This window comes from Orcinus orca, chromosome 20 (assembly GCF_937001465.1).
Source record: "Orcinus orca chromosome 20, mOrcOrc1.1, whole genome shotgun sequence".
NCBI lineage: Eukaryota > Metazoa > Chordata > Mammalia > Artiodactyla > Delphinidae > Orcinus > Orcinus orca.
In genome coordinates this window covers 42,490,887-42,509,944 of record NC_064578.1, presented here as the reverse complement: position 1 = coordinate 42,509,944, position 19,058 = coordinate 42,490,887, and the positions used below count along the sequence as shown (strand labels likewise).

Below are 19,058 nucleotides of genomic sequence, written 5' to 3'. Positions count from 1 at the left end.
TAAATCATGGTCTGTTAACACAATGGAATACTATACTGCAACGAAAACGAACGGTCTGCAGCCAAATGCAACAATATGGATGAATCTCACAAACACAATGTTGAGCAAGGAAGCTAAGCACAAAAGCATATATGCTGTTTAATTCCATTTATGTAAAGAACAAACACAAGCAAAAGCAATCTAAGCTGTTAGAAGTCAGGATAGTGGTTACCCTTGAGGGGGTGGGGGCTGCTGGAAGGGAGTTGTTTTTTTTTTGCGGTACGCGGGCGTCTCACTGTTGTGGCCTCTCCTGTTGCGGAGCACAGGCTCTGGACACGCAGGCTCGGCGGCCATGGCTCACGGGCCCAGCCGCTCCGCGGCATGTGGGATCCTCCCGGACCGGGGCACGAACCTGTGTCCCCTGCATCGGCAGGCGGACTCTCAACCACTGCGCCACCAGGGAAGCCCCTGGAAGGGAGTTTTAAGGGGGCTTCTGGGTACTGTTTACATAAGTAATCATGATATGTGTGCTTTTCTGTGTGCATAATCATACTTTAAAACAAAACAGTGCTACTCAATACACGAAGTGAGAAAAGCAAGCTTCACAATAGTACGTATACTACGAATCTATTTTTGCTGAAAAGCACATGCCGGTACAGAACAATGCCAGGTTGAATATATAGCCAAATAGTGTTACCAATGGTTAGCCCTGAATGGTAGGATGGTAGATTTTCTTTCTTCTTTTATCTATTTTTAAAAACCATCTTCCATACTGCCCATATCCTTTTTACAGTGTATTACTTATACAAAAATGAAACTATACCTCATTCCTCTGTAAACTGAAATCTGCAAAGCTCCAAAACCCATTCTGGGACAAAAGAAATGCTATTAAACACTGGGGAATGGAGTAAGGGATAACTGTCACCCAACTAACCCATTAAAAGAAATTTACAAAACAATTTCAGCACAAGCAAAATCCTGAACTGCAATGTTGGGATTTGCATTCTCATCAACAATCCTGTGTGAGGCCAGCACCCGAGGATTATAAGGATTAAGTGAGTACCAGGATAACAGAAGCACACTCCAGACATCTAGTAAACACGTTCCTGTTCTCTGTGCTGGGATGACTGTAAACCATTCACTGGAATTCATTACAATCTCGCCTTGGCCCAGGCTTCTCACACTTCCTCAAACTGGCATTCTTGGCTCTCTGCTCTTCCACTCCCAGGCTGCTCTTCAAGTTTAGAGGCAAAGGCAAGACTTTCTGGGCCATGAGCTCCTTGCTGGCCGCTCTCAGTTGTTTCTGTGCACCTGAACTATGAGTCACTCTATGAAAGCCTTATTATTAAACTGAAATATGCTTTGGCCTCACAGAGCTGCTTTGTTTCTTTATAAACCACAATACAGACACCAGTGCATTTTAAAGCATTTCCCTAAAAATCAACATTCATTATGAACTAGAATCAGATTCAGGTTGATTTTGATATGTTTGTGAGCTAAACGTGAAAACACTTTTATCAGTCAGCCAAGTCTGTTAAAATACGAACCAAACTGGAATTTAAAGAACACCCATATAACGGGCACAGCTTGGCACCATCACTGAGAACAAACCACATTAGATTCATAGTCTCATCATGTGCTCCTGGAGCCAGACTTCAAACTGTCTCAAAAGCCACAAGCTCGCTTTTACTAACCATGGCTTTGAAAAACAGGATAAAAACGTCTGCGTCACTCCTCCTCAGGAGGTTGGTTTGACCCCCACAACAGGGCCTGGGACCTGCATCTTCAGCTTCCCAGTGTACACACTAGCTGGCCGACAGACTGCTGCTGGCCTCCAGGTCTCTGCTGCTCAAAGCTACACTCTCCCTTACTTCCCTCACCTGACTAGCTCCTATGCCAAGAAGTTGTCCCAGTGTCTCTATACTGGGAGAAGCGAAGGCAGCCTGCTCTGAGCAAATCCCCATTAAGCACACCCAGATTCAGAGATTAACGGTGCTACTTTACTTCCTCAAGTTTGATTCCGATTGTACTCATACTTGTCATCTTTTAAAATCACAGTCAAAGGAGGTAAACTAAGCAAACTGGTTGACATCTGAGCTCCTCTAAGAGCTCACTCGCCTTCATTACTTTATTCTGTGACACTCTCCCCACTGTCACTACTTAAACCAGCTTTTAGTCTCTGAACTAATAGGGCAGGGGGATCCTGTAACAATGAATCCAGACACGATCAGATGTGAGCTATTACCACAGGGCTGTGCAGAAAGAGCAGCTTTTCTTTCAGACTGACAACCCATGGAGACAGGGACAAAAACTATGTAAAACTGAGACACAGAAACAACACACACTCATTTCCTACATGCTAGGAACGGAGCCTCGGTACTCAAAGCAGCCAAACCCTAGAGGAAGCAAGTCTCAATCTTCCTGTTTCCTCTTAGATTCTATCCTGCAGAAATGTACCCCTGCTCCATTTAGTTCTTTCCCACTCTTCATGCTGGAGTCACACTTAGATATACTGAATTTGGGAGGACAGAGAAATGATAAAATAGTTCTACATGGAAACATCACCAAGACCCTTACAAGGAGGGGGGCTAGATTAGATGAGTCAGCTGTGATGTTTTAAAATTGGCTTTCTAAACCTGGCTGATCAGAACTACCTGTGGGACTTAGGCAGATTCCCAGGTTTCACTGCAGAACTTCAGAATCAGACTCTCCAAGTGTGGGGCATGGGAATTTGTACTTTAAAAAATGCTCCTCAGGTGCTTCTGGTATGAGATTTATGAACTACTGACAGAGAACAGGATGAAATGGTAATTCCTATGTGATGATAAATGAGTTTCCAAAATGTTGACAGTACTCCTGCAAGTAAGGTCCTTTTCCTTTCATATACCATGTAAAGATTCTTTAGTAAAGTTTTATTAAAAATTTTTGGGGAAAAATTAATTCCCCACTCATTGTCTTTCCATGTAGAGGGACTTTAGTCAGTATTTCTCAAAGTGGAAGGGTCACTGCTGCACTTGGGCTACATAATCAATTATGGCGCTGTCTAGCATAGCACAGAACATTTACCATCCTGGCCCTTACTCTTAAATGCCAGTGGTGGTCCCCGAGTCATTGTGATAACCAAAACACCTGCTTTCTCATTCCTAAATGCTCCCTGGATGGCAGTTCACCCCTGATTAAGATCCATTGAGCTGAATTAACATTCCTGACCACTCTCCCTACCCCTCACATTAAGTCGTGCTTTTGGAAGGAGAAATGGTCTATCCAAAGACAAGTTTCAGCGGAATCAGCCCTTCCCTTTTTTGCCTTCTGCATGTGCTTGCCCACAGAGGGTGCATTCTAGCCTAAGGTTTCCAGCTTGGCCTGTGCCTGGTTGGCTTAGTCTCCTCATGTCATGGATTGTAACTCAGGAGCTGTCTGTACTCTAGGAGGGGGAGAAAGGGCTTCCAGCTTTAAACACAACACTGTATAAATCCTAGGAAAACAAATTAATTTAGCTATTTTAGGGAATATAAACATGACCATAATTCCATTGTTACATGTTAAAGATGCCCTTCACTATACTTCTTTCTACTGTAAGAAAATATTAGTGTTTAAGGAGAAAGAACTTTGACGAACATTTTTTATTGAACAGTTTTATTCTGTCTTAGAATTAAAAACCTTTTTAATATTGTAAGGTGCACTGCAGGTATGTCACGCTGCCGGTTATTACTGGGGTACCAAATGCCCTAGTCAATGACGCAGAGGGCTTGGAAAATGCATGAATTCATACTTTCAGAGCGTGTAGAACTGGTATTTACAGGTTTTTTTTGTTTTTTTTTTTCAAATCAGCCCAGGACATCTCTAATAGTCTACACAGGTATTGCCATAGCACTTGCTTTGATGTTCAGAATGCCTCAGAAATGTGTTCAATGCCATGATTTATGGGTCCTCCAAAAGATTTTGTTGTTAACATGCGAGCAAACAGTATTAAACAATATTATCTAAACTATGGCTGCCAAGTACTGGACCTTAATAATGAAACCAAATTACAAAACATTTTCTTGTAGAGCTACACAAAAGATATAAAATTAAAATTATCAACCACCTTTATATACTCCAATTCTCCTACAGTGCAATTTTCCATATCTTTATCACTACTGAATATTTTAAGGAGAAAGTTAACAAAAATCAAAATAGATAAAAATATTTAATCTTTGGATCCCTTTATTCCACGGCCTTCATAAAAACACGAAGTGGCCAGATTTTTTTTCCACTATAGCTTAAAATATCAAAAAGATTTACTAATAATTTTAGCAATTAACTCTATACTGAGTCATTTGTGGGTCACAGGCCTAAGGACCAGTGTTATGATATCTTATAGGTTGCCAAAATAATTTCTAACACTCTGAATCATCTTGAAATATAATGGAAAGAGTCAAGGTATCACAACAAAACTCCAGGCATATCAGGAAGAACAGGTTAATTGACACCTAGTTTTATTGTCTTAAAAAAGGGGGGGTTTACTTATTTGAAAATACAGCTAAGTACATTCTTATCTATGATTATTTACATTTGTATACTGAAAATATCTATTATGTGGATAAATCCTGTGATATGCCATTTGCTACAAAATAAAGTTCTTACAATGAGCATAAGTAATTTACCCTTTTTAGATAATGAAAGAATGTATCAAATCTTCATTTACGTTCCAAACATTTAAAAAAAAAATCAAAATCAACAATCTTAAGCCTGAAAAGCTATGAAAAAAAGACCCACCCATACTTCTGCTCCTCAGCACATCAACTTCTGCAAGGACACAGTATGTTTGCTGACTTTAAAATGTTTATTCTTTAAAAAATTAGTTGCTTTTTATACAGCTATACAAAGTTCTTAATGTTTCTTTGGCAATGGAATATAATGGAATTTTACAACTATATAAAAAAGTTACCTTTGCCTAAGAAACAGTATTTACTGTGTGTACATAGTTGACTGACAAAATTCTCTACCATCCAGCACCCTAATTAATTGACGAAATAAGCTACCTCAGAAGGGTTATTACAGGATTTCCAAAAAAAGAAAGAAAGAAAGAAAAAGAAAGATATAGACAGACACACAGACACATACACACACAGACCCTTCCTTCTGTGGCTCAATACAGTAACACGGCCCTATCTGCAGGCAACTCACAATAATTGCCAAATACAATTTAGTGATAAGAAAAATCCTTTCAGTGATGAAAAAATACTTATAAGTTCCACTGGAGTACTGCTTTAGTTTAACTATACATAAGAAATTACTTAACCTTCTGCTATTCCAAATATATTTAATGCTCATTTATTAAGATGAGCCTTCCCTCCCACCCCCAAAATTAACTGTATTGTATCTTTGAAATTAAGCAGAAAAACAAACAAACAAACAAAAAAAACCCAGTGCTGGTGACAAATATACAGCAAATTCACTTTTTCATTCTTCTCAAAGACTGAAACCAATTCTCAGGACCACGAAGAGCTAAAAATCCATCTATTTTCAAAGACTTGTTTGCAGACTATGCAGCAACTTTGTTGTCTTTCTAAAAAGGAAAAAAAAAATTAGCTCATGTTTCAAACTATTGGGGTTTATTAATAAGTATTTCTTTTAAATTTGCTTTATTTTAAGTATATTTTTCATAACCTTTAAATATATCCTCCTCTTACTTTCATGTATAAACTCATTTCACTGATTTCCAGGAAACACTTTTTATAACTTACATACCCAGCAGTAGCTCATTATTTGTTAAGTGTATTTTCCAGTTAGTAGAGGTTAAAGCAGTGGTGCTGTGGGCTTGTCCTAGCAAGAAGGCCCCCTGCTAAGATATAGGCACACCCTACTACCTTTGGTGCTGTCCTAATAATTTAAAAAAAAATTAAGCCTTCATCATAGTAGTCAAACTCATCAAATACAACTGACAACATTTTTTGGAAGAAGATAATAAAATTCCCGAGTCTTTGATATCTTTACTATGCAATAAAATATCCCGGTGGTAAAATAACATTTCTCTTCTCCACAGTTTCATGTCAGGAGAAAGCAATGATTTGGAAATTCATTTTAAAAGGACAACTTTTAAATCTGAAATAAGTTCTGAAAATCAGAGCGCTGCCTGGGAAATGTTTTTAAAAGCAACCAGGGAGAAAGCAATAAAAATCTCAAGAAGCCTCTAGCTTTCCAGTGAGATTAATCCTAAACCAAATGCCTGTACACAGAGCCAAGGGCTTCTCTTTTCCTCAGGACTAGTTGCTACCAACTAGCTGCTACTAGTTGCTACCTGATTTTTACTGCTGATTCTCACCCTGACTGTTAGAAATACACACTGCCTATGTTAAAAACTTAATTTTATCTGTGTATACAACACCAAACCATTTGTACGTTATTAAATTAGAATACAAACGGCATGGTGTAAGTTGATACAGAAAGAAATAAGCTGAAGATGATCCTGATGTCTGTCCCCCACCAATGCCAACCTTCACATGCCCTGTGTTTTTTTTTACCTTTCAGAAAGCTGTATGATCAATCCAGACCTTTTAGGGTTCAAAAGCTGTGATTTTCTGAAAGGTAAAAAAAGAAAGCGAGATAGAAAGGGAAAGAGGGAGGGAAAGGGGAGAAGGAAACAGAGAAGTAGCAGGAAGGAAAGGAGAAAATAAAAGGGGAAAGGGAGAGAGTACCATGCTGAGTCATTTCAGATACCTTGTTGTCTCTGGACCCTCTCTGAAGAAACACAGACTCAAATGAAAGGCAACCTGTCTCACCCACCATGGCAGCTTAACCTCCTTAGCAGCAGCGTATAAAATAGGAGTGGGCCACTCTCTCATTAGTCCCAGCCTGATCTCCCAGCCCCCAAAAAAGAAAGAAAAGAAAAAGCACCATAGGACCAAACTCACCACAAGTTTATGTTTCTAACATTATCCTAAGGAAAACTCAGAAGCCGAAGAGTAAATTTTGGCTAAGCTTATACCTAGATCAAGAGAGTTAACTCCTCTGGGTCCTTGGTTTCCTAACTATCTATTGCAGTAGGGTGGGAGAGAAGTTCTAGTTTGACTGATATTTCTAAGGAGTTCTAAAAAAAAATATATGATCCTATCACCCATGTTTTCATTAAACAACCAGATCTGCTCATAATGTTCATGTCAGTGGAGCATAAAGAACAAAGCTAACCCATTACATGAAGGCTGCTGCAAATGCCACTGTACTTCATCTCTGAGAAGTATTAGATGCTTCAGAAACAAGTATAATCTTAGAAGGTAAATTTCCTTTATGCAATAATGGTCAATCACTACTTCCACCTTTAAAGGTGCCAGATGCTATGATTTAGAAGGAACAGGCTGCTGAGAAGGTCCGGGATCTAGTGGCAGACAGAAGGATCATTCAACTTTGGAATGGACAAGCAATGGCTAGCCACACTGATGGACCTTCAGCCTCACTGAAGTAACTTATTCCCAATCAACATGCTAAGTACTTACTTCAAGCCCACTACGGCTCCATGCTGAGATAGGTGTTCTGGTGGAAAGAAAAGTAAAATACATATTCACTAATGCCAAGAGGCTCCCATCTAGTTGGCGATGCAGAACAAAACAAAACACATGAAATAGGGAATATAAGTATACGTAAAATGTGTGGTGATGAAAGCAGATACCACAGGAGGTCAGAAAAGGAAGAAATCAGTGGAGGAAGGAAGAGAAGTTTCTAAGGATAGAGCAAACCTTAGGCAAGACTGAAAGGAAGCCCCTGTCTTTCAGCTGGGTCTGTCTTCCCACTGGACCATAAACATCAAGAAGGCTGGGACTGCATGTGTTTTGTTACCACCAATGTCCAGCATAGAGCTTGGCACATGCGAAGAATTCAACATATTTGGTCAATGAATGAAGTCAGAGTTGGAATCAAGCAGTGTGTATAAGAGATGACCATGAGTCAACTGCTTGAATCGGACAGGTTAAAGGGTAATAATAAATGGGGCTGGATATATCCAGTGGGACCCTTACAGAGTAAAACGAGCAGGCAGTGCAACGTCACATTAGAACCTTCTAGCCATCAGCCTGACGTCTAGTGAATCTATCACTCCTTGAAACACCCAAGCAGAGGTTGAACTATCTGTCAGGGATACATTAGTGCGGATAAAGACTCATGCAGACAACCTCTGCAATGCATTCTAATTCTACAATATATATGATAGGAGTTTTAACTAAAGGCTCAAAATGGCTGAACAGTGAGACACGGCCTCAAAACGAAGGTTTGCATTAATAAGTGCATATTCTATGCACACAGTGGTTACTCAAAGGTTTACTGATGACTGCTCAGATAAAGAGAATTAATGATCCAGTCTTACACAACATGACAGCTAATTTTTTCAAATATATGAAAAATCATTACGAAGAAGAGTATATATTCTGTGTATAGACAAGGATAGAGTTAAACTAATAAGTTTAGAAGGTAGAGGGAAAAAGATTTTTTCAAATTATGTGTGTGTCTGTGAAATCCTAATAATTAGAGCACCCCTGGGGTGGGATGGATGCTCTTAGAAAGTGTAATAAGTTCCCAGCCCTCATAAAGGATACCAACAGAAGAGGTTTTTGGTTTGGCCAGGAGGTCACAACTCTCAGATGCTTTCCAACTCTGAGACTTTAATGGTGTGTCTGAAATAAAACTGTGCAAAACTGAGGGCCAGAAAGGTTTAACAACTCAACTGAGGTCATACTAGCAAAAATTACTAAAATTCTCATCAGGATCAAGGTCTAATTTAAACGTACTTTTTCTCAAACCAAGCTGACTCAATGTGGTCTTCAACAGGAGTTGCCACACGTTCTTCAACAGGTAGCTGATATGCCTGAAGTGAGGTAAAGAGAAACTGAAGGTCTAAACACCAATCAGTGGGTTATTATGGTAGTTGGCAGAAACGCCTCAAAGGAATGAACGTGGTGATGTGGAAATGGCCCATGATCATGGATACCTCCACAGCCTGGGAGACAAAAGAATACCAAACTGAGATGATGGGAAAGTGAGAAGATGATGAGGACATTCTGAGGAAGGTTAAGTTTAAGTTGATCACAGGACACAATGCAAGTAAATATAGAAAAATGTAAGTGAAAGCATACAAGGTCCAAGTTGAAAAACTGATTAGAAGCTATGAATAGACAAGCTCAGAAAGGGGAGGGGGAAATTGCTGCAGGAGACGAGAGAGGGAAAGCTCGAGCCTATGCTAGAGTGCAAACATGAACACAATGGAGCAAACTGAACATTGCAGGCAGAAGGAATGGGTAAAAAGGTCGTGAGATAGGGATAAGCTTGGCACTAAACAAGAGCAAGAAGACCCACATATGTGTAGCAGAATGAATGAAGAAAAGGGCAGTCCCACTGGCAACAAGATCTACAGCAAGTACTAGACCTCTCATCTGGAGAAACAGGCAGATCATGAAGCACCTTATAGGCTGTGTTAAGGAACATACGTTATTTTTATAAAGAGAAAAATATCAAAAGTGTTAAAAAAACAAAAAGCAGGAAGAAAGACTCCACGTTGGGTAGGCAGTTATCAGTGTCAAATATTGCAGAGTAGTTAAGGGCAAATATTTGTGAAAAGGCTACTGAATTCTATAAACAAAGGTCACTGGCAACCTCAAGAGGAGTAACAGTGGCAAGGAAGAGGAGTTCTGTAGTTCCTAAGACACAGTCCCCTAGCTGGAATGGCCATTTTGCAAGTTAGAAGTGCTGAAGCTACATCAGGCTGCATCTACTGTGGCTGGGTATCCTGAGCTAACGACTTGAGGCTAATTTTCAGCAGCCTTGGCTGTGATGACACAATATTAAAGGCATCATAATTAACAGAACAGATCCAAAAGCCACTAACAATGACCCTTCAAGAGGGATCTCAACAATGACCAGTTTTAAATACTGAATAATGAAATTCCTGCTAGTAGATCTTTTTGTTTCTTTTCCTTTTCTTTTTTTTTTTTTAATTTTTTTTTTAAATTTATTTTTGGCTGCTTTGGGTCTTTGTTGCTGTGCGCAGGCTTTCTCTAGTTGCAGCGAGCGGGGTCTACTCTTTATTGCAGTGCATGGGTTTCTCACTGCGGTGGCTTCTCTTGCTGCAGAGCAGGGCTCTAGGGTGTGCGGGCTTCAGTAGTTGTGGTATGCAGGCTCAGTAGTTGTGGCACACGGGCTTAGTTGCTCCGCAGCATGTGGGATCTTCCCAGACCAGGGCTCGAACCCATGTCCCCTGCGCTGGCAGGCGGATTCTTAACCACTGCGCCACCAGGGAAGTCCCGGTCTTTTTGTCTCTAGCTGCCCTATGTAATTCCTAGTAGACTTCTTTATGATAGGATTTTGATTGTTTCTTTGATTATATACTTTCCTCTCCACTATCCCTAAAATCGATGACTAGGATAGTAACACTGACTTAAAGACCCCTTTAAATATGTTCTTCCTAGATTCTCTTGGTATTGAAGCATACTTTGTAATATGAAATAAAGGTGATACAATATGGCTCTTTTCTGTACCGTATAATATCTTTTAGTCATCCCCTGTGCCTCCAACAACAACAAAATTTTTTTAAGGAAAAGAAATTAATCCTAAGTCAGTCTCTTAACAGGTTTTTGGAAGAAATTTTACCAGTCCATTAAATCTGAAACCATGGTTTTATAACAGAAAGATAAAAAAGAATATCACATTTCTCTCTCTACTTCCTCCAACTGAAAAGAAAATAGTTAAAAAAGAATTAGATTCATTAACCAAGAAGTTACTGCTCCTTAAAATTATATAAATATCCTAATCAGGTACATCCTCCACTGAAAAGTCAAATGGAAGTTATACAAATGCCCTAAAAATATTCACTTCTAATAGATAAGAGTTTAAAACATTTTGAATTTCATACAACTGCAAGCCAACCCCAAAGCACATAATAATACTTACCCTATATTCGAAATCTGCAAACTCCCTGCCCCCACGACCTCCTCTGAATCCACCACGAAATCCTCGAGGAGTGGCAAAGTTACCACCTCGGCCGCTACCACGTCCTCGGCCACCACGGAAACCAAGACCTCCCCTGCCTCTGTACCCTCCACGGCCACGGTTTGGACGAAGTGGGATTCCAAATGTTTCTGCATTTAATCTTCTTTCTTCAGCCCAGGTTGGTCTCCGTTCTCTATTATGAGAACAAATAATCTTTAGTGTATCAAGTTTTAAACATTTTCCAGCAAAACTATGCAGCACTGATTCCCAAATTAAGGCTAAGTAATTCCTAAGAATCAAATAAAAATAAGCACCTTATCTAAGTCATCACAAGCTGTCCATGGCAATATGTTCCTATAATTCATGTGAAAATATGACTGGTATTAAGCTTCTTGCAAATGCAGTTGATAATACAAAGAAACTGACAACAGCCCCAATAAATGGGATTGGCAATTGACTCTACCCTCCAATCAGCCCCAAAGGAAGAAAGGGCAAAGCCAGGAAAGGAAACCCTGTCTCAGGATGTGAAGAGATGGAGGATAGATCCCTGAGTTCCTAGTATACTCCTGGCCCAACCTCTGAACCTGACGCCTGAAGCGTCTGAATTGCTGCTGCTGGCCCACAGCCCAGATAATCAGAGGATTCAGAATCATCCCCATCCACGTTTAAAGTGAAGTAGAAAACTGCCACCAGGTGGCACCAAACTGCAGCCAGGAGGACAATTAGGATCAGGCAGCAGAAACCCTGGAACTCTTAGTTTGTTATGTTGGATCCTTTAATTAACCAGTTTTCTGGGTCCACATTTACTGCAATATAGCAGAGCTTTACTGTATCAGCAAACTTCATCTGAACTACACTGCAGAGGGGTAAAGTAAAAGGTGTTTAGGTGTTAGATGAATGCCTCTATTTTTATTTACTAATTTTCAAATGTGAATGCATCCCCAAACAAAAGTATATGATTATTTTTCTCAAAGAGTAATATCATTTAAAATTTTAGTATAAATTATTTTCTTTTAGCAAAATAAATCATTAAACAATTGTAGTCATTAGATTTTTTTTTTTGGCAACACAATGCAGCATACAGGATCTTGGTTCCCCGACCAGGGATTAAACCCGTGGCCCCCCCCCCCAGGGATTGAACCCGTGCATTGGAAGTGCGGATTTTTAACCACTGGACTGCCAGGGCAGTCCCTAGATATTTTTAAGTATTCATTAAACTTTGTGAATTTATAAGAATTCATTTCACACTTCAACCTCCTAAGAGCATAAGAGCAGCTTAAAAGACTGTACCTGTTATCATCACAAGAAATATTATCAAAGAAAGATTTAGTTTTGTCATAATAGCAGTTAGGTCCAAGTGGATCTTCTTCATCTGCATTTCCTTCACTGTTTTGGGTGTCAACTCCTGAGTCTCCTTTATCTTCACCATTTACAGGCTTCTCCTGTTTCTCAAGTTTATCTTCTAATGAAAAACAAAAGCACATACCATAAAAGTCAAGACTTGTACTAAACATCCATAATTCACAAGTCAAATAAGAGTATTTTTTGAATAGAAAAATAAAAACTCACCTTTCAATTTAAGTTTATTATGAAACTCTCTGTCGATTTCCTCCTTGTTAAATTGTGCATTTGCACTTTCAAAGTCAAAGTCTTTCTCAAATTTCATTGGACCATCTCGTCGAATACCAAATCTTCCCCTGCCACCTCGATGACCCCCACGCCCTCTCCGTGGAGCTGAAGGAGCACCTGGAACTATATTAATAAAGAAAGAACAAGCTGGTTTAGAGCAGAAGCTATTATTGTGGTCTTTATGGTCAACAAGAGAAATGCTTACAAGTCTCTATACACATGACGATATTTGTATTTTTTAATATAAAAAAGATGAAGTTTCACAAACATTTAATACATAATAGACTGAGAAGAGCACATATAAAATTTATAAACATGAAATTTATAAATGGCACACATGAAATTTATATCTATGGGGTTTACACTCATACATGCTACTGATACAATATACAGCCAAACAATTTGGGAGACTTCTGTACTAAATTACTTTGTTTTTCTTATATCCCTAATACCTACAAAATGTCAAATATATATTGGGTTCTCAAAATTCAGGAAGACTTTTATGGAAAGGATCATAGAAATCAAGATTTATAGTGAGAAAAACAGATGAACATTTAGCAGCACAAATTGCAAGATAACACAAAAGACAAGAAGTACATGGTCTCGGACTTAACTGGTGGCGCAGTGGTTAAGAATCTGCCTGTCAATGCAGGGGACACGGGTTCTATCCCTGGTCCGGGAAGATCCCACATGCCGCGGAGAACCAAGCCTGTGAGCCACAACTACTGAGCCTGTGCTCTAGAGCCAACGAGCCACAACTACTGAGCCCGTGTGCCACAACTACTGAAGCCCACGCGCCTCGAGCCCGTGCTCCACAACAAGAGAAGCCACTGCAATAAGAAACCCGTGAACAGCAATGAAGAGCAGCCCCCGCTCACTGCAACTAGAGAAAGCCCGCGTGCAGCAATGAAGACCCAACGCAGCCAAAAATAAATAAATAAATTTATATTTTTTTTAAAAAAGAAAAGACGTACATGGTCTCAACCACTCCAACCACTTCCTGCTTCACCTTTACTGTCTCCCTCTAAATGGCTCCATATTTTTCAAGTCTTCCTGTATCTATTTTTCTCTACAATTTAATACAATAACAAGATTTATGAGGTATGATAAAGCAATACCAAAGTAGCATAAATTATAGTGAAAACTTGAGAACCCAAATATCCAACACAAGAGGAACAGTTAAGAAGAAAAAAATTAAAGAGAAACATGGAATAGTATTTGATGTCGGTTAACAGAAAAATATAGAGCACAAAGCACTATGAATTCAATGATTATAATTATGTGAAATGTTTAACACATACTGATAAAGATCAGAAGTGACTACAGAGTAATAGACAGGTTGGAGCTCACTGTTCACTAAAATTTGGCAAATTGTCTAAGTTTGAGAAAACAAACCTCAAAAACCCACAGCAGTATATCCAGACACTTAAATCTAGACAAGCAGGATGTTTAAATATTCAGCTCTACTACTGAAAATGTCTTGGCCAAAAGCCAGAAATTACAGCACAGTATTTCTGTCTTAAATTTTGAAGGGCAGTGAGAGATATTTTATTTATTGCTTTACATGATTTATATTTTATTTTTTAAATTGAAGTATAGTTGATTTACAATGTTGTATTAGTTTCTGGTATACAGCAAAGTGATTCAGATAGACACACACACACACATATATACACATATTCTTTTTATATTAAAATATGCAGTGCTTCACGAATTTGCATGTTATCCTTGTGCAGGAGCCATGCTAACCTTCTCCGTATTGTTCCAACTTTAGTATATGTGCTGCCAAAGCGTGCACTACTTTACACGATTTTTGAATGATGGAAGCATGGCAATTATTTTATCTTGAGAAGAGAGGGGTTCTTTTTCCAAATTAAAAAAAGTGAAACATAGTACACCAAACCAAAACCTCTGTAATTCTATGGCACACAGCACAAATAAAATACATATAGGGACTTCCCTGGCAGTCCAGTGGTTAAGACTTTGCCTTCCAGTGCAGGGGGATCGGGTTCAATCCCTGGTTGGGGAGCTAAGATCCCACATGCCTCATAGCCAAAAAAACCAAGACATAACTCGGAAGCAATATTGTAACAAATTCAATAAAGACTTAAAATAAAAATGGTCCACATCAAAAAACAACAACAAATAAAAACATAAACATATAAAAATGTACAGAAGAAATAAAGTGTTTATACATTTAAAATTGTATCTAGCTTTCTAAAATTAAGTGAAAGAGCATCTTCCAATTATTATGTAATTAAAGAGATCACACACTGCTTTTATTTTTTAATTTGGAAGAGTTTATAATTGTAATTTATTCTCTGCTAATAAATTTGAAAAGAATAAAATGGATGCATTTGGGGTAAATGGCATAGATTACAAAACAGATAAAGAAAGTATACAATCATATTAAATCAATAATAATGAAAGAAAGTTAAAGTCCTTGAATAATTACTTCAAAAAAAAAGGAGCCCAGAGCTTAATTTTAATGAGAAAACTTCTCAATTTTAAAGGTACAGATAATTCAATTCTTTTTTAAAACATTTATTTTATTGAAGCATAGTTGATTTACAATGCTGTGTTAACTTCTGTTGTACAGCAAAGTGAGTCAGTTATATATATTCTTTTTCATATTCTTTTCCATTACGGTATATTACAGGATATTGAATATAGTTCCCGATAATTCCATTCTTTTTTTTCTTTTGGCCATGCCACGCGGCTTGCAGGATTTTAGTTCCCTGATCAGGGATTGAACCCAGGCCATGGCAGTGAAAGCACTGAGTCCTAACCATTAGGCCACCAGGGAACTCCCAATTCCATTCTTAAAAGCATAGAAAACAATTTTATAATGCTAACATGAAACTGACACAAAAACATAAAAAAATACAAGACAGTACAAAAGAGAAAGCCATAAAACAATGTAAATATAAATATACAAGTCCTACTTGCAGATAACATTCAAGAATATATCAATAGACAACTGCCTACCATCAAGTAGGGTTTATTCCAGACACGTGATTAAAAAAAAAAAAATCTTTTGAAATAATTAGGTTAAAAAAAATTGAAATAAAAGTAAAGTGGTCCTATGTGCCTATCACCCAGCTTCCCCTCCAACAGTTACATCTTGATTATCTATTGTACATTATCAAAAACCGGGAAAAACCAGGACACTGGCACAATATAATTAACTATACTATAGATCTCATATTCAGATTTCAACAGTTTTGGATGTTCTCATTTTTTCGTATGTCTTTATGTACAGTTCTATGACATTTTGCTACGTATACAGATCCACAGTACCCCCACCATAAGATAAAGAACTGTCTGTTACCACAATGAAACTCCCCTGTGCTACTCCTTTATAGTCACCAACCCTTGCTATTCTTTCTTTATAGTAATTATGCATCATACATTTCAAATGTTCCCTCTATTGAAAAGCATAGGATAAGGCTTTCAGATCCAAGTAACAACTTACCGATTTGTCTCTTGCTATCATTTCTGAGTTGCTCATTTTCTGGTCTTGAAACCTTGTGTACTTCAGCTATAGAACACACAGAAAGTGACAGTTAACTTAGGACACATAATCAAAAACTTCTGGAAAGTTAGAAATGGAAAAACAAACAAACCCAGAACAAAACCAAAAATCTATATATCCCCACCACCATCACTACTTTGAGTCAAATTTGAAAGACTGAACATTCTATCAAGTTCAGTTTAAACTTTCTAGGATCATTTACATAGAGTAAATGTTTTTAATGAAAGTAAGATGAATGGAAGATGTTGACCAGTCAATTAAAAAATAGTAAATAGCTAAAGTTCTACCTCGCCTGTGCTCTTGATTCTCTATTGCTTTTTGGCTGGTTGATGGTAAAGGCCTGGTTGATGATACAGGGCTCCTTCTCCCAACAGGTGCTGGAGCAGGTAAGTGGGCCGAGGCTGTCTGCACTGCTTGTTCCATGGTTGGGCTTTTTCTCAAAGGGTCTAACTGAGGGCTTGAACGACCTGAAACGTAACCAAAAGATAAGAAACTATCCCTATCCTCTGGGGGTTTCAAAATAACCTAGATCCTAAAAATAGGTCTAGAGTTTTACTTCTACCAATTCAAATCCTCAGCACAATCTGAATCCATCTACTCATTAGACCAGAGTTTAAAACTGTTTATCTTTAGTGGGCTGGTCACTTGATCAGTAAAAAAAATAAAATAAAATAAAATAAACCCCAAAACAAACAAACAAAAAAACTCTGGTACAAAATCCCCCAGGAATATTATCAAAGATAATTTAGGCAGGTCAGATGTAGGCTTTCCCCAATAACCACAACCACCAGATTACACTGAGACTTTAGCCATTATTTCTAGAGGCTTTAACTTCTTTTAAAATTTATTTTTGGCTGCGCTGGGTCTTCCTTGCTGTGTGTGGGCTTTCTCTAGTTGCGGACAGCGGGGGCTACTCTTCCTTGTGGTGCACGGTCTTCTCATTGCAGTGGCTTCTCTTGCTGCAGAGCACAGGCTCTAGGCGCGCGGGCTTCAGTAGTTGTGGCTCCGGGCTCTAGAGCGCAGGCTCTGTAGTTGTGGCGCATGGGCTTAGTTGCTCCGCGGCATGTGGGATCTTCTCAGACCAGGGATTGAACCCGTTTCTCCTGCTTTGGCAGGCGGGTTCTTAACCACTGTGCCACCAGGGAAGTCCTAACTTTTTTAGTACTTTCTGAAGATATGTCTAAAGTGATACCCTTATATCTATAAGTATTATCTGCATTAAATTTCTATTATAAAGGAAGTAAAGAACTAGAAAGTCAGGTGAAGTTCTTCGATTCCTTAGAGTCTTGGGCAATTAAACATCAATACTAAAAGGCCAGCAACAAATAAACCCTTCAGATAATTACACAGTAGCCATACTCACCCTCTGCTGTTTGAATGATCACTTGGCAAATTTTTGCTTAATATGGGTTTTGTACTTACAAATTCCATTTTTTCTTCCATGAGGTCAGAGCCTGGTCACAGTATGAACAGAAGAATGTAACACTGGGTGCTCCCATCATGCTTTTTGTCTCTAATGTTTGCCATAAATCTCCACTCAAGATGCTCTCACATCCCATGATATTGTACCAAAATAGGTTTTGCTTTAAAAAATTGTCCTCATTTTATGTAAAAAAAATATATTCCCAAATATGCTGCAAATGTTACTACCCACCTGTGCTACCTGCACAGGCTCCAAACTGGGGAACTGGTGAGTACTGACAGCACATTGGTGGTTGTGCACCAGGTGCTTCAGGGACTGTTTAGTAGTAATACTCCCCAAATATATGGTTAACTAAAGTATGCAATTACAAATGTGTGTCACCATTTCCAGCATTAATGACAAAGTTTACTCTGCCATTAATAGAAACACTGTAATTTTCCCACTGATTATAATGGGAAATCATACTGGTTTATACAAGTTTTGGTCTAAGAGAAAACATTTTGTAATCACTTATCACCTTATAAACAGATTTATTTGTCAAACAAGTGTTAAGTTTTTGGAAAAGCCTATTGTTTAGGTAATTTTATCATAGTACATTAAATGATCTTATAAACTTACAAAACTTTACTTCATTAAGGCTTTTCTTTAAGATCCTGTGACTCACAATATTACAGAACTGCAAGTGATAGGGCAATCACAGTAAGTAATAACTCACTGCTGTTTTTTTTTTTTTTAATATTTATTTATTTGGCCGCACTGGGTCTTAGTTATGGTATGCGGGATCTTTTAGTTGCAATATGTGGGATCTAGTTCCCTGACCAGGGATCAAACCTGGGCCCTCTGAATTGGGAGCACAGAGCCTTAGCCACAGGTAAGTCCCTGTATTTTGAAAACCTTTGTAATTAAAGTCTGGTACTACATCATGATGGCAATTTTGTTATAAACAGGGAAATACAGGTGATACTGGACATATTAGGAATAAACTCAAAAGCTCTTTTATAATAAACACACCCCCTCGAGTTATCTTCACATTCTTATTCTTACAGTTACAAGAAAATTCTAGGTGTTAAAATTTTATAAACTTCAAAAATTTTAGCTGGTGATATCAAAATGCAGATTCCCAGGCCGCCTCTCCCATTGTTTTAAACATACCTCTTTCTTCTAATAAATATGTAATTAAAATTTTAAAAAACATTTTAATCTATTCAAAACTTATTTTAGCCTTAAGTATGAGGGAAGGATTCTAGAGTTACTTTTCCAAGTGATCAGGCAGTTGTCTGTTCACAACATCATTTATTGGATGGATCATTTAGTAGTCTTTCTCTACTAATTTAAAAATAATATCTTTATCATATACTAATTACTTATTTATACTTGGATCTATTTCTGACTTTTGCTCTATTCATCTCTAAATTTATTCCTGTACTGCTTTATTTTATGTATACTTTATTAAGGAGGTAAGCCCTATCTCATTACTTTTTTTTTTTTTTTTTTGCGGTACGCGGGCCTCTCACTGTTGTGGCCTCTCCAGTTGCGGAG

The 19,058-nt window shown here is 38.2% G+C and overlaps 1 protein-coding gene and 1 non-coding gene across 9 annotated transcripts in view; both read right to left on the bottom strand.

The window, feature by feature from the left end:
- LSM14A (LSM14A mRNA processing body assembly factor) overlaps window positions 1-19,058 on the bottom strand; it is a 69,734-nt gene that overhangs the window by 9,884 nt on the left and 40,792 nt on the right. Inside the window, exons 5-11 of one of the 8 annotated variants that reach the window (XM_033413912.2) lie at window positions 16,384-16,563; window positions 16,037-16,102; window positions 12,502-12,684; window positions 12,223-12,394; window positions 10,894-11,125; window positions 8,739-8,815; window positions 4,427-5,530 (exon numbers count right to left, since the gene is read on the bottom strand). In XM_033413912.2, the coding sequence (XP_033269803.1) occupies window positions 5,488-5,530; window positions 8,739-8,815; window positions 10,894-11,125; window positions 12,223-12,394; window positions 12,502-12,684; window positions 16,037-16,102; window positions 16,384-16,563 (953 nt within the window). In that variant the 3' untranslated portion in view covers window positions 4,427-5,487. The other 7 variants (XM_049703013.1, XM_004284148.4, XM_049703014.1 and 4 more) reach the window with 7 other exon arrangements.
- Window positions 14,253-14,359, bottom strand: LOC117198261 (U6 spliceosomal RNA). Its single transcript, XR_004479350.1, has one exon. It is a non-coding gene; the product is annotated as a U6 spliceosomal RNA (small nuclear RNA).